The sequence below is a fragment of the Acanthisitta chloris genome, unplaced genomic scaffold (assembly GCF_000695815.1).
Source record: "Acanthisitta chloris isolate BGI_N310 unplaced genomic scaffold, ASM69581v1 scaffold9144, whole genome shotgun sequence".
Classification (NCBI taxonomy): domain Eukaryota; kingdom Metazoa; phylum Chordata; class Aves; order Passeriformes; family Acanthisittidae; genus Acanthisitta; species Acanthisitta chloris.
In genome coordinates this window covers 17,207-39,002 of record NW_008669831.1, presented here as the reverse complement: position 1 = coordinate 39,002, position 21,796 = coordinate 17,207, and the positions used below count along the sequence as shown (strand labels likewise).

The 21,796-nt window shown below is 41.5% G+C and overlaps 1 protein-coding gene across 1 annotated transcript in view; it reads right to left on the bottom strand.

Annotated features, from left to right (window-relative positions):
* TTLL5 (tubulin tyrosine ligase-like family, member 5) overlaps window positions 1-21,796 on the bottom strand; it is a gene marked incomplete at its 3' end in the record, with an annotated part of 59,700 nt that overhangs the window by 20,987 nt on the left and 16,917 nt on the right. The window contains exons 10-14 of the mRNA XM_009073463.1: window positions 13,471-13,572; window positions 13,269-13,360; window positions 11,124-11,231; window positions 1,580-1,661; window positions 624-685 (exon numbers count right to left, since the gene is read on the bottom strand). Of these exons, the coding sequence (XP_009071711.1) occupies window positions 624-685; window positions 1,580-1,661; window positions 11,124-11,231; window positions 13,269-13,360; window positions 13,471-13,572 (446 nt within the window). The remainder of the gene's footprint in view (window positions 1-623; window positions 686-1,579; window positions 1,662-11,123; window positions 11,232-13,268; window positions 13,361-13,470; window positions 13,573-21,796) is intronic.

The window sequence follows — 21,796 nt, the reverse complement described above, 5'->3', positions numbered from 1 at the left end:
CAATCTCAGTCTATACATGACCTTCCTGTTCCTGTACAAGGACCAATAAAGATGCTTTTCTTTTTTATACCTTGCTTTGTTTAATCCCAAACCATACATTGCATTACATATTTTTAATGAAACTGCAACTTGCTTCAAAACAAAGTACTTAGATCAATATGATGTGTTACTGAATAGCAGCATAGAGTTAGACTCCATTTCTTAAACAGCTGAGCAGGCTACCTGATGACAATTCTGCCTCTTTTAGTATTAGCAGTCAGTTGTGACAGGTAACTGAACCAAGATGTACTAGGGATGCTGTGCACTCGACAGCCATGACTCCAATTCTAACATACCCTAACCAGAATCCACACATTAATCCTAAAATATGCATGAATACTGACTCTGAGGGCTAAAGAGACAGTAGCATCTTCAAATACTAAACTAGGGACTCTTAACGCCTAAGCATCACATACAGATTATTCTGAAGCTGAAATGTCCACATACCACTTCGCAGTGCTAAATACAGTTGCTTAACTGAAGTTCGCTTCTATTGCACTCACCTAAAAATATGCAGCTCATAAAACTACCTTTCATTGGTTTTAAACGAGGGAAAGATTGAAGGAGCTTTTATTTACACTCACCTACAAGGGTGAACATATCGGAGAGCATGCTAGCTTTGATCTTCAGGTCCAAAGGAGCATCACTGTCCCCACATGAACAGAGGACAAGAGGAATTATTTGTCTGGCATTAAATTACAGGAACACATCAATACCCAATATATCTGCCAATATGGTTTCTTTGTTTTGGATTTTAGCACAGGCAAAAACAACATGGGAGGAAAACTATGTGATTTTCACATACATGTAAAAATCATACAGCAACAGATGGATCTGTTTTTCCACAGCTTTTAGTCTCCTAATGCAGACATCTACAGCTTTGTTTCAGCCCTGCTTGGCTAGAAACATTTTCTTTGAATATATCTATGCTACATTTCATGAAGTATATAAAAGTTGCTGTTGTAGAATTCTTAAAAAACACAGGTGCTATGACTCTTGCACATAAAATCATAGTTGAGAGTTCTAAAACCTAAATCTTTGAATTTCATTAGAGTCTGAGGGTCAGCACAAGGGCCAAGACAACACCTACTCTTTAGATTTTAGCTAAAGAGAGTACTAGACCAAACATTTGATCCGAAGCATTCATCTGTGTACTTAAGTCAAGCATAATGACTGAACTCTGCTTGGACTTCAAAATCTTACAGCTTTATCAGCCAAGAAGATTGAAACCCCACACAACAGTCTGTAGAGTTTAAAAATTTGTCTACGATGGTAGATTATTATGTGTTAACAATGAGGGACTGTGGAAGAGAAACAATTAAAAAGAAAATGGAATTCCAACTGGGCTCTTTTAAAGCCTACTGTTGCAATAAATTTGTTTATGCAAGGGAAAAAGCAAAAAATTATCCTCTCTGTCAATGAGCAGTGGAACAAATAATCTGCAGGCATCATGAAACCATGCCCTCCTAGAGCCACAATTTTCAAGGACAACCATCTGCAGAAACAGTTCCCACCTCATATCGAACTGGGAATCACTTACCAGGCCAATGATGGGGACAGGTTCACTTCCAACAGCCAGGGTTTGAGGGTGTCATCAATAAGGACATCAAAACCGTACAGCTCTGAAAACACAGCAAACACCACGTTCACCTTACTGCATCTTTAAATATCCAGGTAAGGTCCAACAATAGTCTCTATCAGGTTATTTCTATCCAAATAGTTTATGCTAAATCCTGTAAACTCTCTAGGGCTGAATAATTCTAGCTGAAAGGAGGTTGTAGCCAGGTGGGGGTTGGTCTCTTCTCCCAGGCAACCAGCAGGAGGACAAAAGGGCACAGACTCAAGCTCTGCCAGGGGAGGTTTAGGTTGAATATCAGGAAGAGATTTTTTACAGAGAGAGGGATCTGGCATTGGAATGGGCTGCCCGGGGCAGTGGTGGATTCACCATCCCTGGAGGTTTTTGAGATGAGACTGGATGTGGCACTTAGTGCCATGGTATAGTAACCACGGTAGGGTTGGACTCCATGATCTTTGAGGTCTCTTCCAACCCAGTTGATTCTATGGTTCTATGAATAACATCCCACAAATGGGAATTTTCAATTCCTCAAAATCAAGATTAAATATATTCTATCAAAGAAAGAAGGGAACAAAAAAATGAATCTCAGAAAAGTATTACATAAAAAAATCAACTCTTTCCTGCCCACAAACTGTAGCTCATGCAGAACTCTACTACTTGCTTTCACACAGAATTGACATAAGCACAGCAGGTTCAATCTACTTCTTGTACTGGATCCTGGAAACAAAAGAACTTCATTCTCCTTTCCACTTTTTAATTCCTATATTTATTGTTCCAGTTAGCTAGAGAAAACCTTGCTTCTTTCAAGCATCAGCTTCTTTTCAATTGTTCCTGTAAGTTTTCTGCAGTATCCCCATGGGATTACAACAGACTTCTCCTCAGCAGCTCCATCTACATGAACAACCTCTTGAAACTCTTTAGTTTACTGACAGTTTGCCACTTTGCAGCAAACCACGACAGAAAAATTCTTCCTTAGTTTCTAAAAGATTCATAACATATCACATCTGCTAGATGTGTTCTGCTATACACAGGTCAGATTGAAGCCAGCTTTCCAGTCCAAGACCGATTTTAGTATTTCACTCTATACACACGTTCTCTGTAGTTTGGAAAGAGTTGCCAGAAGGATGCTACACAAAGACAACTGTAAATCAGAAGTTGGCATTAGTGCAATTCCCTCTTCCAGCATTAAGACATACAGTTAATGATCATCAGTGAAACTTAGGCACTTTTTTTTCAAAACACCCCAGAACAGGGTATTGGCAGAGAAGAAGGATTTCCATGGAATTAACCAGTTCCCTAGTGCCTAGGGAATAAAAGCAGGAGAACTTCTTTGCCATGCTGCTTTCCTTGAATTCTGCCCTTGGCCTTTTGTCACCTGCTTGACATTGATGCTGGCTCTGAGGAGCTGGACTGCTTGACAAGATCTTCCTATGCAGACAGCTGTGCAAAAGCTCATGTAGCTTATAATGGAAAGTTAATGAGCTGTGGGGGGGACTTGGAAGGGGAAGAAATGGCAGCAGAGTGAACATTGCCTGCTCACTTTTCTAGACTCTGTAGCCAGACACTGAGTGGGAAGCAAAACAGCAGAGAGTTAAAGAGTTGGTTCACTCCAAAGAAATGAGGCTGAATCTACATTTGGCTCTCTTGCTCCCCAGATGGGAAAGGAGGAGGTGGAGATTATAAGTGTAAACATTAGCAAAGCATTTTGATCAGGATAAACTTCTGGTGACTTTAATACATTATTATTTCAAAACACAGTCTCAGGTTTGGTGAAGACCCAAGACCCATGACTCCTAATGGCATAGAAAACTCCAGTGGATGGGCAGCTCATGCCCATGGCAGAGAAGAAGTGAGTGGGCCTGTAGGAGCTGCTGGTCTGCAACCTCTCAGCCCACCAGGAAGCAGCACATTTTGTTTTGACTAGCTCCTGCTTCTTTTGTTACGGGCCATTCCCTCCCTTTGCCCTTCAAAGGACCTTTTGGCTCCTCTGACTTTGTCCTCCTCTCCCACACGATTCTCTTGCAAATCACTTACTCTTTAAACCTCTGTCTTTCCCACCCAGTTACTCACTCTGTCCACTTTTACAAACACACATGGGAAACCTCCTGACCTCAGCTAGTCCTAACCACACTGCTGGTGCTTTACATTCCTTTCCCTGGTGTCTGTCTTGCTTATCAGGACAGTAAGCTCTTCAGTGTATCCCTGTTGACTCAATTTCACTGTTCAACACAGACATCTAATGCCACCTGCAATGTCTCAGGGTCTCCTATGAAGACTCCACTGCTGCTCCATAATGCCCCAAGTTTCATGTATTCTAGGTCATATCTACAACCCCGAGACAGAGGTCTTGCTACCTCAGGGCATCAGGAGCTACACAACAGCCATGTTCTGGCAACAGAATCAAGCCTCACAGGTTCCACATAGGGCTTAGCACAAAGATGCTGTCAACAAACAGACAAAAGTTTACCTAGAAATATCACCTTAGCCCTCTTCCACATTTGGAAAATGCACTACCTAGATTAAACACAGAAGTAGTAGTATCCTTTCCACTGTGAAACTCCACTATCATTTGTAAAAATATATACATAGGTAGCACAAAAATGTGGAGTCACATGAGCATAGCAAAATCAACAGTATATCCTCTGCAATTACCAACTTAAGCAAGGCTGCCAGTTCCCTCTGTAAAGAGAGTAAACAACACAGAATGACTGAAAAACATGCCTCACGCTGTGGAAACAGTACTCTGTGACAACCCACCTAGCATTAATATTGTTACTAAGAGGAGAACAGAAGAAATTAAGATAACAGGTTTTCATAGTGTCTTCCCTTTCTCCTCTCCTCTTGCTACTACAACCCACAAAAATATGTTTCACCCTTGCAGTTTGCTAAAAGGACTGGAATTGTATCAGGAAGTACCAGCTGTTGCCAAGACTCAGAAAGAACAGCCTGGCTCTCCTCTCTGACCCCCATTGAGAAGTCATTGCTGACAGAGCTTTCGATCTTCCCAAAAGAAAGCTTAGCTTCTGACTAGAGTTTAACAGCAACAGTTCAGCCAGAGATTTTTTTTTTGTCAATGTCATTAAGGCTAAAAGGAAGGCTAGAGACACAGGCTCAAGTTTTTTAGCTCTGGTAAACTACCATGTATTCCAAGTTTAGTTTATAATCCTGTCAAAGACTGCACTGGCACTCCCTTTTACAAAATATCCCCAAAGAATTTGCTATTCTAAGTCACAAGTGACAGCACGGTAGCACACAAACATTTTTCATGATTTTGCATAGAACGAATAAGCTCAATTCCTAGAGGGTTGCTGTAATTCTAGTCTTTGTTTTCAGCCTGTTCCCTGGGGAAAAAGAAGCTTTTCTGCAAAGTACTTATTCTGTAACTGAATGGAGCCAACCTGAGGTTACAAAGGGACACATATGCACTGAAGAAAAGAAGTTTCATCATATGCAACTCTTAGTTTTACAATAAAAAACCACCTAATTTTATGCAGAAGCATACTTAGACATTCCTAATGTAAGGAACTACACCCTTTGTCACTGAAATTCAAGTCCTCCCCTTTTCCTTCCTACTTTTCCTCTGCTGATATAAAGGTATTCCACAGACCATGCTTATGGGCATCATGTATCAAGGAGCTTCAGGTAGAAAAGTTAACTATGCTACAACTTCATCCAAAGCAGCAACCAGATAGCACCAGGGAGAAAAACTTCCAAGAGTACAGTGATGGACATACTGCTTTGTGGAACACACTGCCAAACCTGAGGCTTCAGAGACTACAGAGTATTTTGTAAATGAACTCCAACACTTTATCTAGTGATGCTGCAGTACCTGCTTCAGCCCCAGCAGAGAAAAATCTTAAATAGCTATAGGGCCATGAACAAATCTACATGTTGGGGGCTATCTCAGTCAGGTCCCAAATCATTCTTGTTGCTCTACAAAAGACCAGCATAATTTATGCTTTTATAAGCAAAAGGCCACACTGTATCATATCACCTAATAGAATAGAAGCCTCTACTCTGGACACGAAAGGCTTTGGAGAACGTACTGCTGCTGTAGCCTTGTGCAGTAATTTGCCTTGCACTCCTACTAACAGTTTAATTCCCCTTTTTTTAGAGAACTTTACTTTTGCAGAAAAAGGCTTTCTCTCTGTGTTATTATAGAAAAGGATCCAACAAGAGGGGACAAAATTATTCCACGTGTTGGTGTTCTTGTCTGCTTCATGAGATGCAGCCTGCACCTGCCAAGATTTGTCATACTAGCTTGGCCAAATGTGTGACTGTCTCACTTAGAGGCACTTCCTCCATAACAGGTAACCAGAGAAAGTCTATCACTCATAAGGTGGCTTCTCTACCTTCTTTTCTTCTACTGAAGCCTGAAGGACACTTAGTCACATTCCCAGTAAAAGTCTTCAGAAGTGGATTAATTTCAGGGTGTATACATAAAATCACAGAATAACTCAAGTTGGAAGGATCCCATAAGGAACACTGAGTCCAACTCCCTGCTCCTTGCAGGACTACCTCAGACTAAACAATATGCCTAAGAGCACCATCCAGACACCCCTTGAACTCTGACAGGGTTTGTCCTGTGATCAATTTCCTGGGGAGCCCCTTCCAGTAACTGACCACCCTCTCAGTGAAAAGCCTTTTCCTAATGTCCCATCTGAACTTCCCCTGATGCAGCCTGATTCCATTTCCTTATGTCCTGTCGCTGGTCACTAGAGATCAGCACTTCCTCCTCCACAAATTGGGATGCCTTTATAATCCTAATCCTGCACAGTAAATAAATTATCACCCATGAAGGAGAAAGTTCTTCAATCCAGGGTGTGATATCATAGTGAGTGAAGAGGTTAATATCCCAGTAACCACTTTTGGACATCACTCAACTTCCCTTATGACACTGAGGAACGTGACAGTAGATATGCTGCTACTTGATCCTCAGCAAATTTAGGTGTCTAAATTAAGAAAATGTAGTAGCATGTAAATCAAAATAAAAGTCAACTGACTCCATAGATAGATTGGTACATGAGATGAAGGAGGAAGAAGGTGTTTCCTGACCTCATTAATCCAAATTCTTTTGATTTCCAGCTCCCAAACTCCAAGAACTTTAGCCCCAAGCAAACCCGGAGACAAGAATAACCTGGTGTTCCTCACTCACGTCTTTGCCTATCTGCTGAAGACTTTAATGTCACTACAAGTACCAGTGGCAGTAGAAGATGGAATGAAAAGTCAAGGTTGATTCAGACTTTGGTAACACAAGTCCACTGATGATAAATTGACAATACTAGTGATTTCTTTATGGCTGTCTTTGGAAGACTTCACTCTTCCTAGGTCTAGGTCTACCCCAGCACCCTGAGAAAGAAAACTTGGTGCTACCAAGCTGAGAACAGCTTCCTAAAGAAACCAAAAAGCTCCTGCAGCAACAGGGATCTTGAATCTTTCAGCTAAGCTCTGGGTGCAAAATCATCAATAATCACTTAGGTACCATTTAGAGCTATGAAGTGACAAGTAAGAAATACAGTGCAGGGCTAGACCTCCTATTCCTATGGGGGCTATGACTAGAAGACCTGCCTCTTGAACTCATTTTACCCTTCAGGCTTAGCTGACAGTTTTATTAAATTTGAAGATATAGTTATATTACAAAACCTATCCTGCTCATTGAATCATCAAAGTACCTGTCTTGAAAAGCAGAGACCTCTTGAATCTGATGGTAGCCAGAGGACTCTAAGGGCAATTTTTCAGATTCTAAATGGCATCTTTAAATACTGTCTTTAAAGCAAAGACTAACATCAAGGCTATAAAAATAAAACGGATTTAAATTTGAAGATATAGTTATATTACAAAACCTATCCTGCTCATTGAATCATCAAAGTACCTGTCTTGAAAAGCAGAGACCTCTTGAATCTGATGGTAGCCAGAGGACTCTAAGGGCAATTTTTCAGATTCTAAATGGCATCTTTAAATACTGTCTTTAAAGCAAAGACTAACATCAAGGCTATAAAAATAAAACGGATTTAAGCTTTGCAAAGGTAAGTGTATTAGGGAATACCTGTTTGGCTTTCCTGTGCCATGCCATCTAAGAAGCCAAAGGGCATACAGGAAGTGTGCATGGTATATGTATGGCTGACTTAAGTCACTCAACCAGGACTCAGCTCATGTCAAGCAAGTGTGTACAGAAATTTCTTAAGAATCTCAAGCTTTTAGTGCCCTGCAAAAGTCATTATGGAGCAGGTCAGCACCGTTCAATACTACAAAAGGCTACCATTCCCCCAAACAGGTCAATCGCTGCTACTAAGAAAATAATATGTTCATGAACAACAGCAACACAGATGGTTGAGAAACTGGTGATTAGATAGAAACTAAGACTTTTTGAAGCATTTATCTCCAGGTCAGCACCATTCAAGTAGTACAATAGTTTATTGTTTGCTCTATACCATCTTAATGCAGATGTAATTAGAAGCATAAGCCTGACTGATTCAGCCTTAGGACACAGAAGCAGCTAAGTAAGAAACTCATTGCCTTGGTGGGATCAATATGCCTATTACTCCATCCTAACCTGTCTTCTTGATTGCAGAAGAGCAACAGTGTCATAGCTGGGTTGAATAGAGCCAGAAATGAAACAGGGGACTTAAATCTATTGCTTCTTCAGGCTCATGTTTCAGTGAACACAGAAAATGGTGTTACACTGGATTCTTGCAAAACTATGTGCTGCACCCAATTGCCTTCGTTTTATGCCCTACTAAACCATCCTGCAGGGAGATTTTTCAGACTGTCTGAAAGCAGGCCTCCCTGCCTTTTCTAGCCTACCCAGAAATGCTTACTTCAGGAAAGAGAACAATGCAGTTTTTAACTGGCTTGGGCATATGCATCCCCATTGTACCTCCTGTTCCCACAGTGAGATGTCACATCCCTCAAAGTCAGTGCAAAATCTACCTTTCTCTTAAAGAAGCCTCCAGAGGCAACCAACAACTCAACTGGTGACAATGCAGTGGCTTGGAGACCTTCAGCATGTCCTCCCCCAGAGCTACTTACTGGTCAAAATAATTTCTACTGGAAGCTTAATTTTACATGAGGAATTATTAGCTAATCATAAAGAACAAAGTTGAAATTTGAGATCACTTTGTTAATAACAGTGCACGAGCAAGGCAACAAAATCATGTAGTGCTTGCACTACTTCCTACAATGCATTTCAGAAGAACAAAACTGAGCATCCTAAGTCCTTGTAAAACTGATTATTACTAGAAGGTAGGAAACAGCTCAAACTACATGGCCAAAATGGGACTCACTACCATCGTTCCACAGACTGTTAGCAGCACTCTGCTTTGACATTAGAAAAAGAATCATCCTGACCTACCACTCACTTTCTAGGCAAGCATAGGTAGCTGGAATCAGACTGTCCCAGTCTTATTTTAGAAAACTAAGCCATAAATGGATTCACTGTCTTTAAATCTAGAAAACAAGTATATTGTATAGAAAAAACATTTGCTTGGGGAAGGACTGAAGTACCACAGCAGTGCTAAACTGTTAGAAAAATAAAGTGGGCATCTAGACAAATAAGTAGCTATGATGTAATTTTTACCAAGAAGGTGGCAATTGTACGGGAGTCCTATTCCCTAGAACAGCATCACAAAGACTAGAGTAAAATACATACTTAGTTATAAATTTTAGAAGGTTTCCAAACAAGGCCCACCTCTGTACCCGAATCTCAGATAAAGGTTTCTGAAGTCTGAGATATTTTTCAAATGATCAGCCTTTCTCAGGACACACATGCAATTTCATTGTTTACAGCCCAGAATGCAGAAAGAACAATAAGGCTCTCTTGAGACACTGCACGCTGCCTTGAAATCTTCATTCCCAGTTTTCTACTTAATGTTAACAGCTATCAACTGTGCCATTCTGAACACTTCCAGCTAGAAAAACTGTCTTTTTTTAAACAGGGTTAAAAGCAGCACAACCAAAAAGTGTCGGGACAAGACACACGGATGAATAATGAGCTATACAGTATGACAACAGTTCAAATCCTTGGGACAAGGACCACCACTTAATTGTGGGGGAAGATAGCAGAAACTACTGAGCTCTGGAAATGCCTAAGGCTCCCTAGGGAAGTAGTATGGCTCATACTTAAGCTCTCTTTCCTGGGAAGCTCTTAATTTATGTTTACACTGAAATAAACGGAACAAAACAGTTTATTTGTGGGGGAGCATCTGAGAGGGTGGTTAGTGCAGCCCTGGGGAGGCAGCAGGAAGTGGGATAACCTCAGAGCCAGGCCCGGCAGAAACTACAGGAGGAACATTAGTTTCCACATACACAGCTCAGAGGAATCTAGAGACACAAGTGAGGGAGGAAAAGGGAGAAGCCAAAAAGAGGCAGTTAAAGTTTTTTTGGTGTTCTTTTTTTTTAAGTCCAGTTGTTGACAATTCAGGAGTAGCCAATAAACTGATACTTCGCTAAAGCCATTATTTAACTCACAAAACCCCATGCCTGACAAGGTCCTTCAACTTTGAACAAAGGCATCAGAGTTGGCAAGGAGAAGCTATGGTCAAAGAGGCAGCAAGTTCTGGCAGGTAACTAAATATGTGAGCCATGGCTTCTTGATTCTCGACTGTCATCATCCCTGAATATTCAAAGGTGACAGCATTTATGCTGGAGTGTTTAAAGCTGCAGAACTGTCAATATCTAAGTGCAATGCAAGGACCACATAAATGGACTTACTTTACCTGTCACACCTAGTTTAAATATAAGTCCCAATACCTAAACCCGGAATAGCTTAAGCCTTTAATTTAAGCACTGACTGAGACTTCATCTTCATGCATGTATCCACATGAGTGCAGGACGGCTAAGAGCAGGAGGAGGCCTCTTTAGGGAAGGTTGGGAAGCAGCCACTGGAAAGTGGGAGAAGGCACACTGTGGTACCAGCCGCTGCTTTCTGGACCTCATCCCAGCATCTGCTGTCAGCGAGTTCTGAAATCCCTTTGCCAGCACACAGTTGTGCATCCAGCTCCTGCCAGGAATGGGCTTTAACGCCACCTTGCGGCATTCTCAAACACGTGCAAACCCTTCACCACCGCCGTCACACCGGGCACTGCGTTACACGCTTCTCCCTAGCTCTCCGACGCATGTAGGAAAATGCAGAACTACATTGCACTAGATGGGTCAAGAGAAAATATTAAATGCTCTAAAGGTGTGTTTAATCAGCCACAGTCATCCATAACAAAAGCACCAGTGAGTCAGTAATGTCAGCTTTCCGGCACTTCCACAGATCCCTTTCAAGTCCCTTTTCATCATCCCATTTTCATTGTCTAGCATGAGATTCTGATTGCACAGGGTCAGCTAAGATTCAATGTCTGCCTTCACAACGGCATATGTAGAGGAAATAAACCCAGACAAAAAACTAAAACAGTATCCAGCTTCTTTGCAATAAAGGAATGCATACTTCTCTCTAGCATCAGAAAGATGGAAGTTTCAAACAGTACTCAAGAGTCAAACAACAAATATGCCCCCAGTGCCTTACCAAAGCAGCTGCCACGATGTGAAAGGAAAGTTTTACAAGCTGTGGCAATGGTCAGCTCAGCAGAAACTACAGTCTTGATAATCAGGTCCTCCACGTTGGCCATCAGTGCTGCAAGGAGGGGAGGGGGGGAGAAAAAGGTAAAAAGTAGATTGTGAGGTAACACGCTATATCTAGAAAGGCATGAGAATATGCACACAGACAGATACCTTCGTGAATCAAAGCACATGAGAGCCTACGGCTGACAAAGCAGTGGTGTTTAAAACCCATGCAAGCCTAAGTATTAGATACATGCATAAGTATCCCAGTGCAAAAATACACACAGATGAGAATGATAAATGTGAGTATATGTAGTGTGCAGGTAAGCAGAAACATATGGCAAGCACATCAGCACAAGTCAGCTGGAGTCTGACCACTGCCCACTCAGAGTATTAGGAAGGATTAAACAAGAGTGGGTTAGTGAGAGAAGTCCTTTAAACTACAGAGAATAACCCATAGCCACTGAGATACAAAAATTTTTCTTGTGGACTTGTATGAGATAACTGTTCTGTGATGTTGCACCTTCCTCTAAAGCAGCTGTTCCCACACAAAAATTCACAAGGCATTTCAAAATTACAGGACTGGTGACAGTTCCTAGCCCTGCTGACCTGTACATAATCTGCAATACAAAAGCACTCTTCAGCTCCTGCATGAGCCTGTGAACAGAGCTCAGGAACAGGAGCCTAAGCAGACAGAGGGAGCAAAAAGGCAAGAAAAGATGCACACTAGACGTAGACCTGGATTCTGCACTGGGCTTAGGATGAGTCATGCAATAGAAAGAACACCACACTTAGTTTCTGTTTTCAAGGACAAGCAATAGAGAAGTTAGAGGAGGAGGGAATGAACAAATACTAGAGTCCTAGTCTCAAAAGTCAGTAGGTATGATAGGACAGCCCTCCCCAACACCCAAAGGGAGCACAAGCAAATCCACATAGACATTGGGCAATCTCTGCTTCAAAGAACATCTACTACAAACCACTTGACTGGACAGTTTGCTTTAGGCCTGTAATTACTGTTTCTCATGCACAGATGATGACATGACATGCAAGGCCCTGAACAATTACAGAAGGAGCATGCAAACAAATTCAGATGTGAACTTCTGTACCAGAAGACAACTAAGTGAAAGCAACACAGCATGGAAACATCCCAGTACATATAAACAACGCAGAGCACAAAAAAACTTGCCAGCCCAGACAAGGCAGCCAGCATTCTGCCTCCCTATGACCAGAACCAGATGCATCAGAGAAAGGTGCAAGAAGCCTTGTAATAGACAGTTAAAGAAATCTGCTTGCATTGCTCAGCAGTTTACTTAATAATTAGAAGTGCATGTGTTTAGGTTGGGGTGAGGCATGAAAATGTATCAATATAAATAACTATGTGTTCAGAGCTTGCTGAAAACACATGGTGCAAGTGATTGGACAGCCATGCACGCATATGATGGAGAAAAAGTCTATTTCCATATGAATGCCAGATTCAAATCCCTTTCTCCAACATCTAAGTGTTCCCTGGCAACATTTGCAATATGGGCCATAGTTGCTATTGTAGTTTTACTGATGCCTCAGTATCACAGGTAATTTATCCCTTCAAGGATATACCCGGATTCTGCTCTGCAGATGCATTTACTCCCAGCAGACCTGGCAAAGGTGTGGAACAGGGAGATATTTTATATGAAACACATACTGAAATGAAAACACTCAGCAAAAACCTGAGCCATGGAAAGATGGCACCACATCCAAGAGTTATTCAAACTGGCACAGTTCTCCAGAGGTTGGTCACTCATCAGACTGAACAGGCCATGGGAGCAGTAGAGGGAGGGAAGCTTTTAGAAGGAATGGAATGACCTTAAGAAACGGGAAATGTAGGTAAAATATTAAGAAACACACCCTGAGAAAGTCTCTATTTGCAAAAGGGAAGGGGTTAGACCTCATCTCTGGGGATAGGGAATAAATGCACAGCTCTAGTGAGTAAGCTGTAAGGAACAATGCTTCCCTCCACCCTGCTCTGGTGCTAACTGGGATTCACTGGGGCCCTTCCCTGACTTCTTAGGGTTCACACTACTGAGATGATTAAGATCTAACAATGTAATAAAAGAGCAAGATCTGTACTGACCTGCAGTGTCTCGCCCCTCTTGTTTTAAGTACCTCAACATCGCACTCATGCTCCACTTGTTTCCATAATCCTCTACTTCGGGATCATCACAGCTAAAAACAAATGAAGAAGCAGATTGACACCACTGGCAGATCAGCATTAGACCAACATAGGAAAATTGACCCAACCTCTAGAGATCAAGTTCCATTTCCCAGCCAAATACCTGACATAATCTCCACTCTTCTTGTTGACACTGTAGTTGGTCAGATGCATAAACTGATTTTTAATGTTCTTGGATGCCTGGTCATACCTCACTGTTGCAAACCTGTAAAGATGGATAAAGATTCACAGCATTTCTTGAACAAGTGGCATGCTTGCTAGATACAGCTAGATGCCATTACAGACTACAGACCACTATACAGGCCACTCAAAAAAAACAGCTAGGGAGAGAATACATGTAGCAAGACTTCATCAAATACAACTTCTCACAAAAAATAGTTTATTCTCAAGGGAAACATCCAGGTACATTTAATCTGTTTTCCCGTGTCTTAGAGCAGGGAGCTCCATTTGTTCTCCTGGGAGCTTCCACAGCCTAACTGTGTACACATTATGCCAGTCATTTTTCCTTGACTTCTTAGATTTGTGGTCCTTGCACATTCTGGCCAAATAGGCCACTTCACTTTAAACACCAGTGTCACAGTCCCTTTGGTTTCACACTGGCACCTACCATAAGTACGTAAGATCCACTCGTCCTGGGAAATGCACACATTCAGAGCAATGGCACTAAATATGCATAGCACAGTCAGTATTTCCTGAAGTCTCATACAAGCACAGCTCCGGTTTTGTGTACTCTAAGGATGACTTAGAAAAGGCTGAGGGTGGAAAACGATTTCTACCAACAACTACACAGCCTACAACTGCCAATCCTCTTTCTCAAGAGGCATCCAGGAAACTAGGTACAACCTACAAGCTGGACCAATTTGTGCAATAAGGCAGCATCTCCTCCGAGGTGATGTCATTCTCAGCCCTTCCATATCTCAATTATGTCACCAAGCTGAGTACAAAGAAACCAACTGCAGGGAAGATCACAATGAGGAGCAAGACACTGCTGCAAGTTTATCTAGTCTTCATATGAACCCTGTTACAGGCAGCAATGCCACAGTTAAATCACCCTGTTTATTATGGAAACAATAGCAACCTCCTGATTGAAAGGCATTACCTGTACAGTAACCAAGTACCCCAGCACCACCCCTTGAGCCATATGCTACCACCACAGATGTTCGTGCTGAATCAAACAACTGATTCAGCTGAAAAAGAGCCCAGGAGTTTGTTTTCTAAGGTGTTTCAGGGGTATTTTGGGGGGATTGTGGGGGGTTTTGGGCTGGGGTCTTTTTTTGTGTGATGTTTTTGTTTTGATTCGGTTTTTGGTTCTGTGTTGACAAGGAGACAGAGGCAACAGAACATAAAAGGGAGAAGGATGCCAAAGGACAAAGGTAGATAGCTCCCTGATCAGGCTACAAAGTTATAATTTGATAAGCATGCTTTTTTCCTGTCTCTCCAGTGGCCACTGCAGCTATGCAAATTCTCTTTTCCCAGCTATTCACCTTCACTTCACCTGCACGAGAGGGTCTGTGCTGCACAGCAAGCCATCTAAAGCCAGCCCTTTTCACTAAGCTATTTATTAAATCAGGTCAGGTTGCTGCATGGGTACAGAAATGCCTGTGGTGACACAATACAACAGACACCACAAGCCCCTAAATGAGCACAGAAATACCGCACAAAATTGCACTGAAGCAATTTAGCAATCTTATCAATAGCACACCCCTTTAATAAGAGGTTTAGAATGCTGGAACAATATAAGCTGGGGCAGAGGAAGGAGCTTCCTGCAAACCAACTGCTAGTTACTTATGCTACCCCTCCGTTGCCATTTGCACCATGCAGGCAGAGGAGAACTGGGCATATACCTGTACCAGAAAAGGAAAGGGTCAACATGAGAATGGGAACAGCAGTCAGGAAGAGTGCAGGACTGTTTCTCTTCATAGCCATGCCAGTGTTTAAAATTACATCTTGTGCAAAAGTTGGTTTCTAAATGTGTAGTTGCATAATCAGCCCTTGTCAACCTAAGGATGCACTCTAGCCACTACACTTGTTATAATCTGCTCCACAAATTAGGCAGACACAGGCAAGTCAGACCACTTCACAGATCTAACTGAACTGCCACTTGAGCATATTACAGAAAGATACCAACCAACTTTCAATCAGATGCAGGCTTACACTGTTTCAAACATAACCAAGGAGAGTGTTAGGATGCAGAGTCAGAACATAAAGTGGGCAGTGCCTCCATTTTAGGACCAGGTCAATGTGACCCACTCACCCCAAAAACAACTTTGAAAAAAAATCTAAAAAATAAATCAAACATTAAGCAGATGATAATACTACTTGTGGTGACATTTGCAAAATCCTACATCTAGACAAGGACATGCCATAAAGTAATGTAACAGAATAATGTATAGAATGCAATGTAATAGACAGTTGTTATAGAGTGTAATGTAATAGAATGTAAGTATCATGATATAGAAGAGTTGCAGTTGGAAGGGACCTACAATTACCATCTAGGCCAACTGCAATAATTTTCTTAGACTGCATATACTCCTGATTCAACACATATTTTTAGACCTCAGACTTTGGAGAAAAATCAATAAAACAAAAAACTGAGGGTGGAATCCATGGCATCTGATTGTCAAAATAGCCAGTATGAGCCACTGATGATCACCACCGCTCATAAAAGCAGCATGTTACAGTTTGAAAAATTCCCAAACAACAGCAACAAAAGCCAACAACGACAAACAAACAAAAAAAACCCCACACAAAAGAAAAAACGCCTTCTCCATTCTAACAATCCTCCTGTACCACAACAGCCTTAGATGCCAATGTCTCAAAGGAGATAAAAGGGAGTAAGAAAGGGTAAAGGGAAAGTTAAACATATGCTATCCAAGGAAACCCCAGCAAGAGGGAAAATATGCACCAAGGAGAGCAGGGTTAGTGGAACAAAAGGAGAGTGGATACGAGTAAAGCCCCAATGCAAGAAAAAGGAGACTGTTCAAGAAAAATGGAAGAAGGAGAGAGAGATGGAATTTCGATCATCTGGTTATGCAATGAAGTTAATGTCCAGAAAGGAATGCATCCCCAATTTGCTTTATTAATAGTCATCTTTCTCCATCCTTCCCCTATTACTTTCCACAATTCAGAACAAGCTGGCCTACACAAAGACATAAAACCAGTTACACACACACACACACACACACACAAAAATCCTTCCTTTAGAAAGAACTGTCAAAAACCCAAAGATCTCATTTCTCAGTGAAATCAAAGCCACTACTGCCCTCACTTTCTAGCCATTTTGAAAAATAACCACAAGAACTACACAAGCAAATCCATGAAGATGCTCATCAGATCAAATCTATCCTTAAATACACATGTGGAAGGGAACGTGGTGGGGAACACTCCATGATGTAACTAACTCTGGTTAAAGGTTAAAAAGTGAAAAATATTTTGCACCATACTTTTCTCAGCTTTAACTAGATATGAAGTGAGAGCAGCTGGCAACAGAAAAGAGTTTGGAAGTCTGGATCCCCTTTCCACATATTTCCACAGCTTAAAGTATTATAATTTCTTTACAGTTGAACTGTAAGTTTTCTGGATTTAGCACTTCTGTTTTGAAAACAATGACAATAGCCCTATCATACATTTTGTTCTTAGCTATGATTTAACCATCTCCATCTTATCTATCATTTATTGGCAGCATACTTGAAAGCATTGGTTGATAATACACTTTCACCCAGATCCTGGAAGATACTGAGCACATGCAGCAAGCCATTTCAAAAAGTCATGGCTCCCTCAGTATTTCAAAGCAGATAGCAATTAGGTTCACCATGCTTATTAACTTCTTATGCTTTTAATTGTTCACAATCAGAAATATGAGAATATGATCCTCTGGCAGATACAGATGGTACTTCTAAACAACAATATTTCTGTACTTCACAAATGTTTATATTAGCTTCCTTCTGCAGAGACCATTCTTAATTATTAGGCAGTCTGAGCTCCAAGCCCATAAAATTTACATTTCCATGGGGACTGACTATTCAGAAGGCATTTCACTGTGTTCTAGAACTCTCAGTACATAAGCTTTCTCTTTTACTAGGATGCTGTCATCTTAAGGGATATCATGGGCCAGTTCAATGACGCATCAAAAAACCCAAAACATTAAATAATTGAAATCTACTATCAAAAAACCCCATGCTTTAAACAACAGAATCCAATGCCAGCTTAATACATCCACCCGGAGCTGGTTTGACTAGCCTCATGCAAAGTGCAAGTCTGCAAACAGAAAATCCAAGTTATTTCTAGAGCTTCTATCAATAGCCTCTGGACGTCAGAATGGTAACAGATCACAAGGACAATGCTGGCAACAGCCCACACTTCTTACACTGTTTTGCACTTGCTTGGGATGGAAGACTTCTACTACCCCTGAAGCACCAGTTACAATTACCTTCAGCATTCTATAGTTCCACATCTTTTCATACTATGCTTCACTGTATCTATCTTTCTTCCACCATAGTAACTAGGCTACTCATCCACCATACTTGTTCTCTGCAGGAAAGGCAAGAGACTTGCATGCTACAGAATGTCTGGCTTCAACAGAAATTTACACGTTATTTTTAGAGACACCAAGGTCATAGGAAAAGGCCTTACAGTAAGAGCGAAAAGTAGGAAAACTCCAATGCTTGTAAAATCTTCTAGGTGTTAACCTGAGATTAAACTCTTGAGAAATCTTAGAATCTTTTAGAAGATGATCTCATTTCAGGGCTATGCTCTTTTCCAACTTCATTCTGAGCCTCTACTCTTTTCCAATTTAATTCTGGACCACTACTAAGAATAGAATGTGTCACTTAAAATATAAGGGCAAAGATCCTAATGCAAATCAGAAAGCATATGCTTAAGGGGGCACAGAAAATACAGGGTAACTCTGATATTTTCCCAGTAACAAAATTTACCACAAGCATATGCTGCAATATTCTGCACGAGCTACTTTCCTAAACACTAAAGGCTTCATGCCCAGGTGTCTCACATTGCTATAATCCAGCCAAAGAGTGATGAAGGCACAAGTGAGTGAGTCCAGATCATCATTTGCCAGGATAGGCTTGTTTCTGAGCCAAAGCATTACTCATGGATGCTGCTATGTGGGAGCCTGCAATCAGACAGGAATCCAAGAGTACTCCTAAACTGGAGGCTGGACTGTCCACACGTGGAGGCACATCTTCAGCCAAAAGAGACAATTTTATCAAGTGAAACTCTTCTAAATGCTATCTTTTGCTCACTCATACCAACTCCTCTTGCTCTGCTTCAAGCACCTGTCACTTTTCCCCACTGTGATCTGTTCCTGTCTGAGTTCTGAACTAATCCATAGGCCTTGCAATGCAGAGAGACTTAACAACACACTTGACAGACATTGCTGATAAAGTGTGTGTGTGCTGAATGGTTCAACAACTGGATTCACATTGCTTTGAATTCCTACAAAGAATTTTTCTGTAGGATTTGTCAAGAGGAAAAAAGAAACCTCCAGGAAAAGGTGATATTTTCCACTACTAGTCAGACAGGAAGGTTTACTACCACTTCACTGCATTTTTCTGACCCCACCTCATCTAAACCAGCAGTACTTCTTATTGTTAACAATTTGAAATACTATGCAGGTAGTCAAGAAAGGAATGGATGTCTGTTCTGTATTCCACCATTAGAAGGATATCAACTCTGTTTTGGCCTGAATTCAGATTTGCTTTCTCCATAACACAACTTTGAACCACCAATTTTCAAAGTTGAACAACTGAACTTTCCTTCATCTGCCAATATATTTGGAGAGGATGCAGGGGAGACAGGTAGAGGATGCAAGAGGGATGCCCACCTATCACAGCATTAACCTGGCAGCAGCAACACAGGAAGCACCTTCCCATGTCCTGATGTTATGTATTGCTTGCATTCACTGTCTACATTGAACAACAAGTGATAGCAAAGATAGTCACTTTCATTAACTTGTTTACCTGGCCTTACTGCACTACCCATTCTCTCAAAGAGCCTCGTATTCTAATCAATCTTATCCCTTTCCTCAGATTTTAAAAGGACAAGTTAAGAAAATCAAGGATACACACTAACAAGAGATACAAGAGATTAGATTCCACAAGCCTCTAAGCAGAAATATTATGGGAGAGCTTCTACCCCAAAACCACAGCTGGAAATAGGAAAGGTTAAACTGAGGTTGACTGTGCACTGTTCAGTTTCCACACAAACTGCTGCCAGTAACACAGCCTCCCCGCAGAAGTAGCAGCAATCACACTGTGAACAGGCCTGGCAGCCTCCCTCCCTTTCACTGCAGCTTCTCTTTCCCCAGCAGGACAGAGGAGATGTCCTTCATTTCTGAATTGAAAACTTAAGAGCAGTGAAGTGGCACTCTTACATTCAATTGTACTGACACATCTGCCCATGTCTCAATTGGTCACAACTAAGTCACATAGGCATATACCAGCTTGGATGAAGGCAACAACCAGTTGTCCATACCAGCAACTACACACTGCCACAGAGCTCACCTTCAACAACAGCACATTTGCCTTCCCTCTGGTTGTACTTTGTCTTGGATCAGAGAGTGGGAAAGAGCAATCAAAAGCAAGCAGTAGGGTGGCAGTAGTAGCAGCAGGTAGCCCGGGCAGCAGAAAAAGAAAATCAAGGAAGAAATCCTTACTAATTCCTTCAGACTCCACAAGCACTGGTTGAGAACCTCCAGAGTTCACTTAGAGGCATCCCAGTTCTCTGCCTGCCTGTCATGCTTCAGTGTTTCTTTGGCATTCAGATACTGACAGATTACTGCTCTCATTCCTGTTCTCACAAGAGTTCATTATAAACCTAATAGCAAGCTTAAGCTCTACCTTCAATAGGTTAACTACTCCACAAGTGACATGCAAGCTTCTTCCATGCTCACCTAGCAACCTACAAAATACGTCAGAGCCCACACTGGAAAACCCCCAAATCCACCACACCAAACTTTGGCCCCTAAACCACACCCTTACAGTGCCTTAACCCAAACAAAACCCTTTTACCATCATGGTTTCAGGCAGGCCATTACCCAAGGGATTGTATACCACTCTTTGCCTTATCTCCAGCATTATTTCAGGAAATGAACTGACCACAAGGTAAAATTTGCAAGTCATTCTGGAAACATGTAAACTGAATAATTAAATATTTACAGAAGATGTTACATGGTTTTGCATGAAACTTGGCAGCCCTGGAATGCTTATATGAGACATCTAGTCAAGGCCTGGGAAAGAAGGAAAAGACTCAAGAGTGGGAAGAAGAATAGTTAATCCCTTTCCTCTCAAACAAGTGCTACAAGAAAGCACACATTATGGTAGACTTTTCCATGACTGCACACAGAGTTCCTGCAGAAGTGTCCTGGAAATAACCAGTGCAGTGCTTCTATAAGCACGGTCCTCACATTTTAAGCTTGGAGTCACTTTCTCAGTCCTTCTTTCTTCCCCATGTGTTCAACTTAAGCTTTCTTGTTATTCTATTAGCTGCAATTTTGCTTAGGGAACTCAGTTTCCTTACAGTACAGGACAAGAAAAGTCTAAAACCATCACAATCCCCCATCTCCCAAAATCACTATTTTTTACAGCAACCACCTGGAATGTCAGTTAGCAACTGAGCATGAAGAGGAGCTAGAGCTTTTAAGAGAATTATTAAACATAAAAAGGAGTTTTGGTGCCACCTCTAAGATGACAGTTCCTCTCTAACCAAAGCTGAATAAACTCATTCTAACAATTATATTTTCTAACATAAACATTCTTGTTAAAGAAGAAGATTTAGGAGCAGTATTACCAAGTCTCTGCAGGGACAGGAAAAAAACTTCTTTTTCCCTCCTCTTTTCATCTTTTCACAGGAAATCTGCATGTTTTTAACTTATGCATTGCCATGAACAGGACTTTGAACATACAGTGCATAAGGAAACACCATGAGGATGAACAAGCACTGGAATACGTTGCTCACAGAGGTTGTGGAGTCTTTCTCCTTGGAGATATTCAAAAGCCATATGGACATGGTCCTGGGCAACCAGACCTAGGCAGCCCTGCTTGAGCTACAAGCCCAGGACCTCGGACTTCCAGATGACCTCCAGAGATCCCTTCCAGCCTCAGCCACTCTGATTTGATGAACCGAAGTTTCTGTTTCTCACATTCTCTACTTCTCATTGTACAGACAGTCAGCAAGAGCTGACCAGACTTCATGACTGTTTAGTACCCTGTCTGTTAGGCACAACAGTAGGTCATGTAGTTATACCCAGAGACCCACTAGGGCTGGGAAAACCACAATCCACTATGCAAAGACAGACATGGAGAACTGCAGAGCAGGAGAAATAATCTGAGGAATGAAAGATGAGGAGAGTTCTGTGGAAGAGAGAAAAAAATAATTTGCTAGCTAGAATTTACCTACCTTTCCTTCAGAATTTC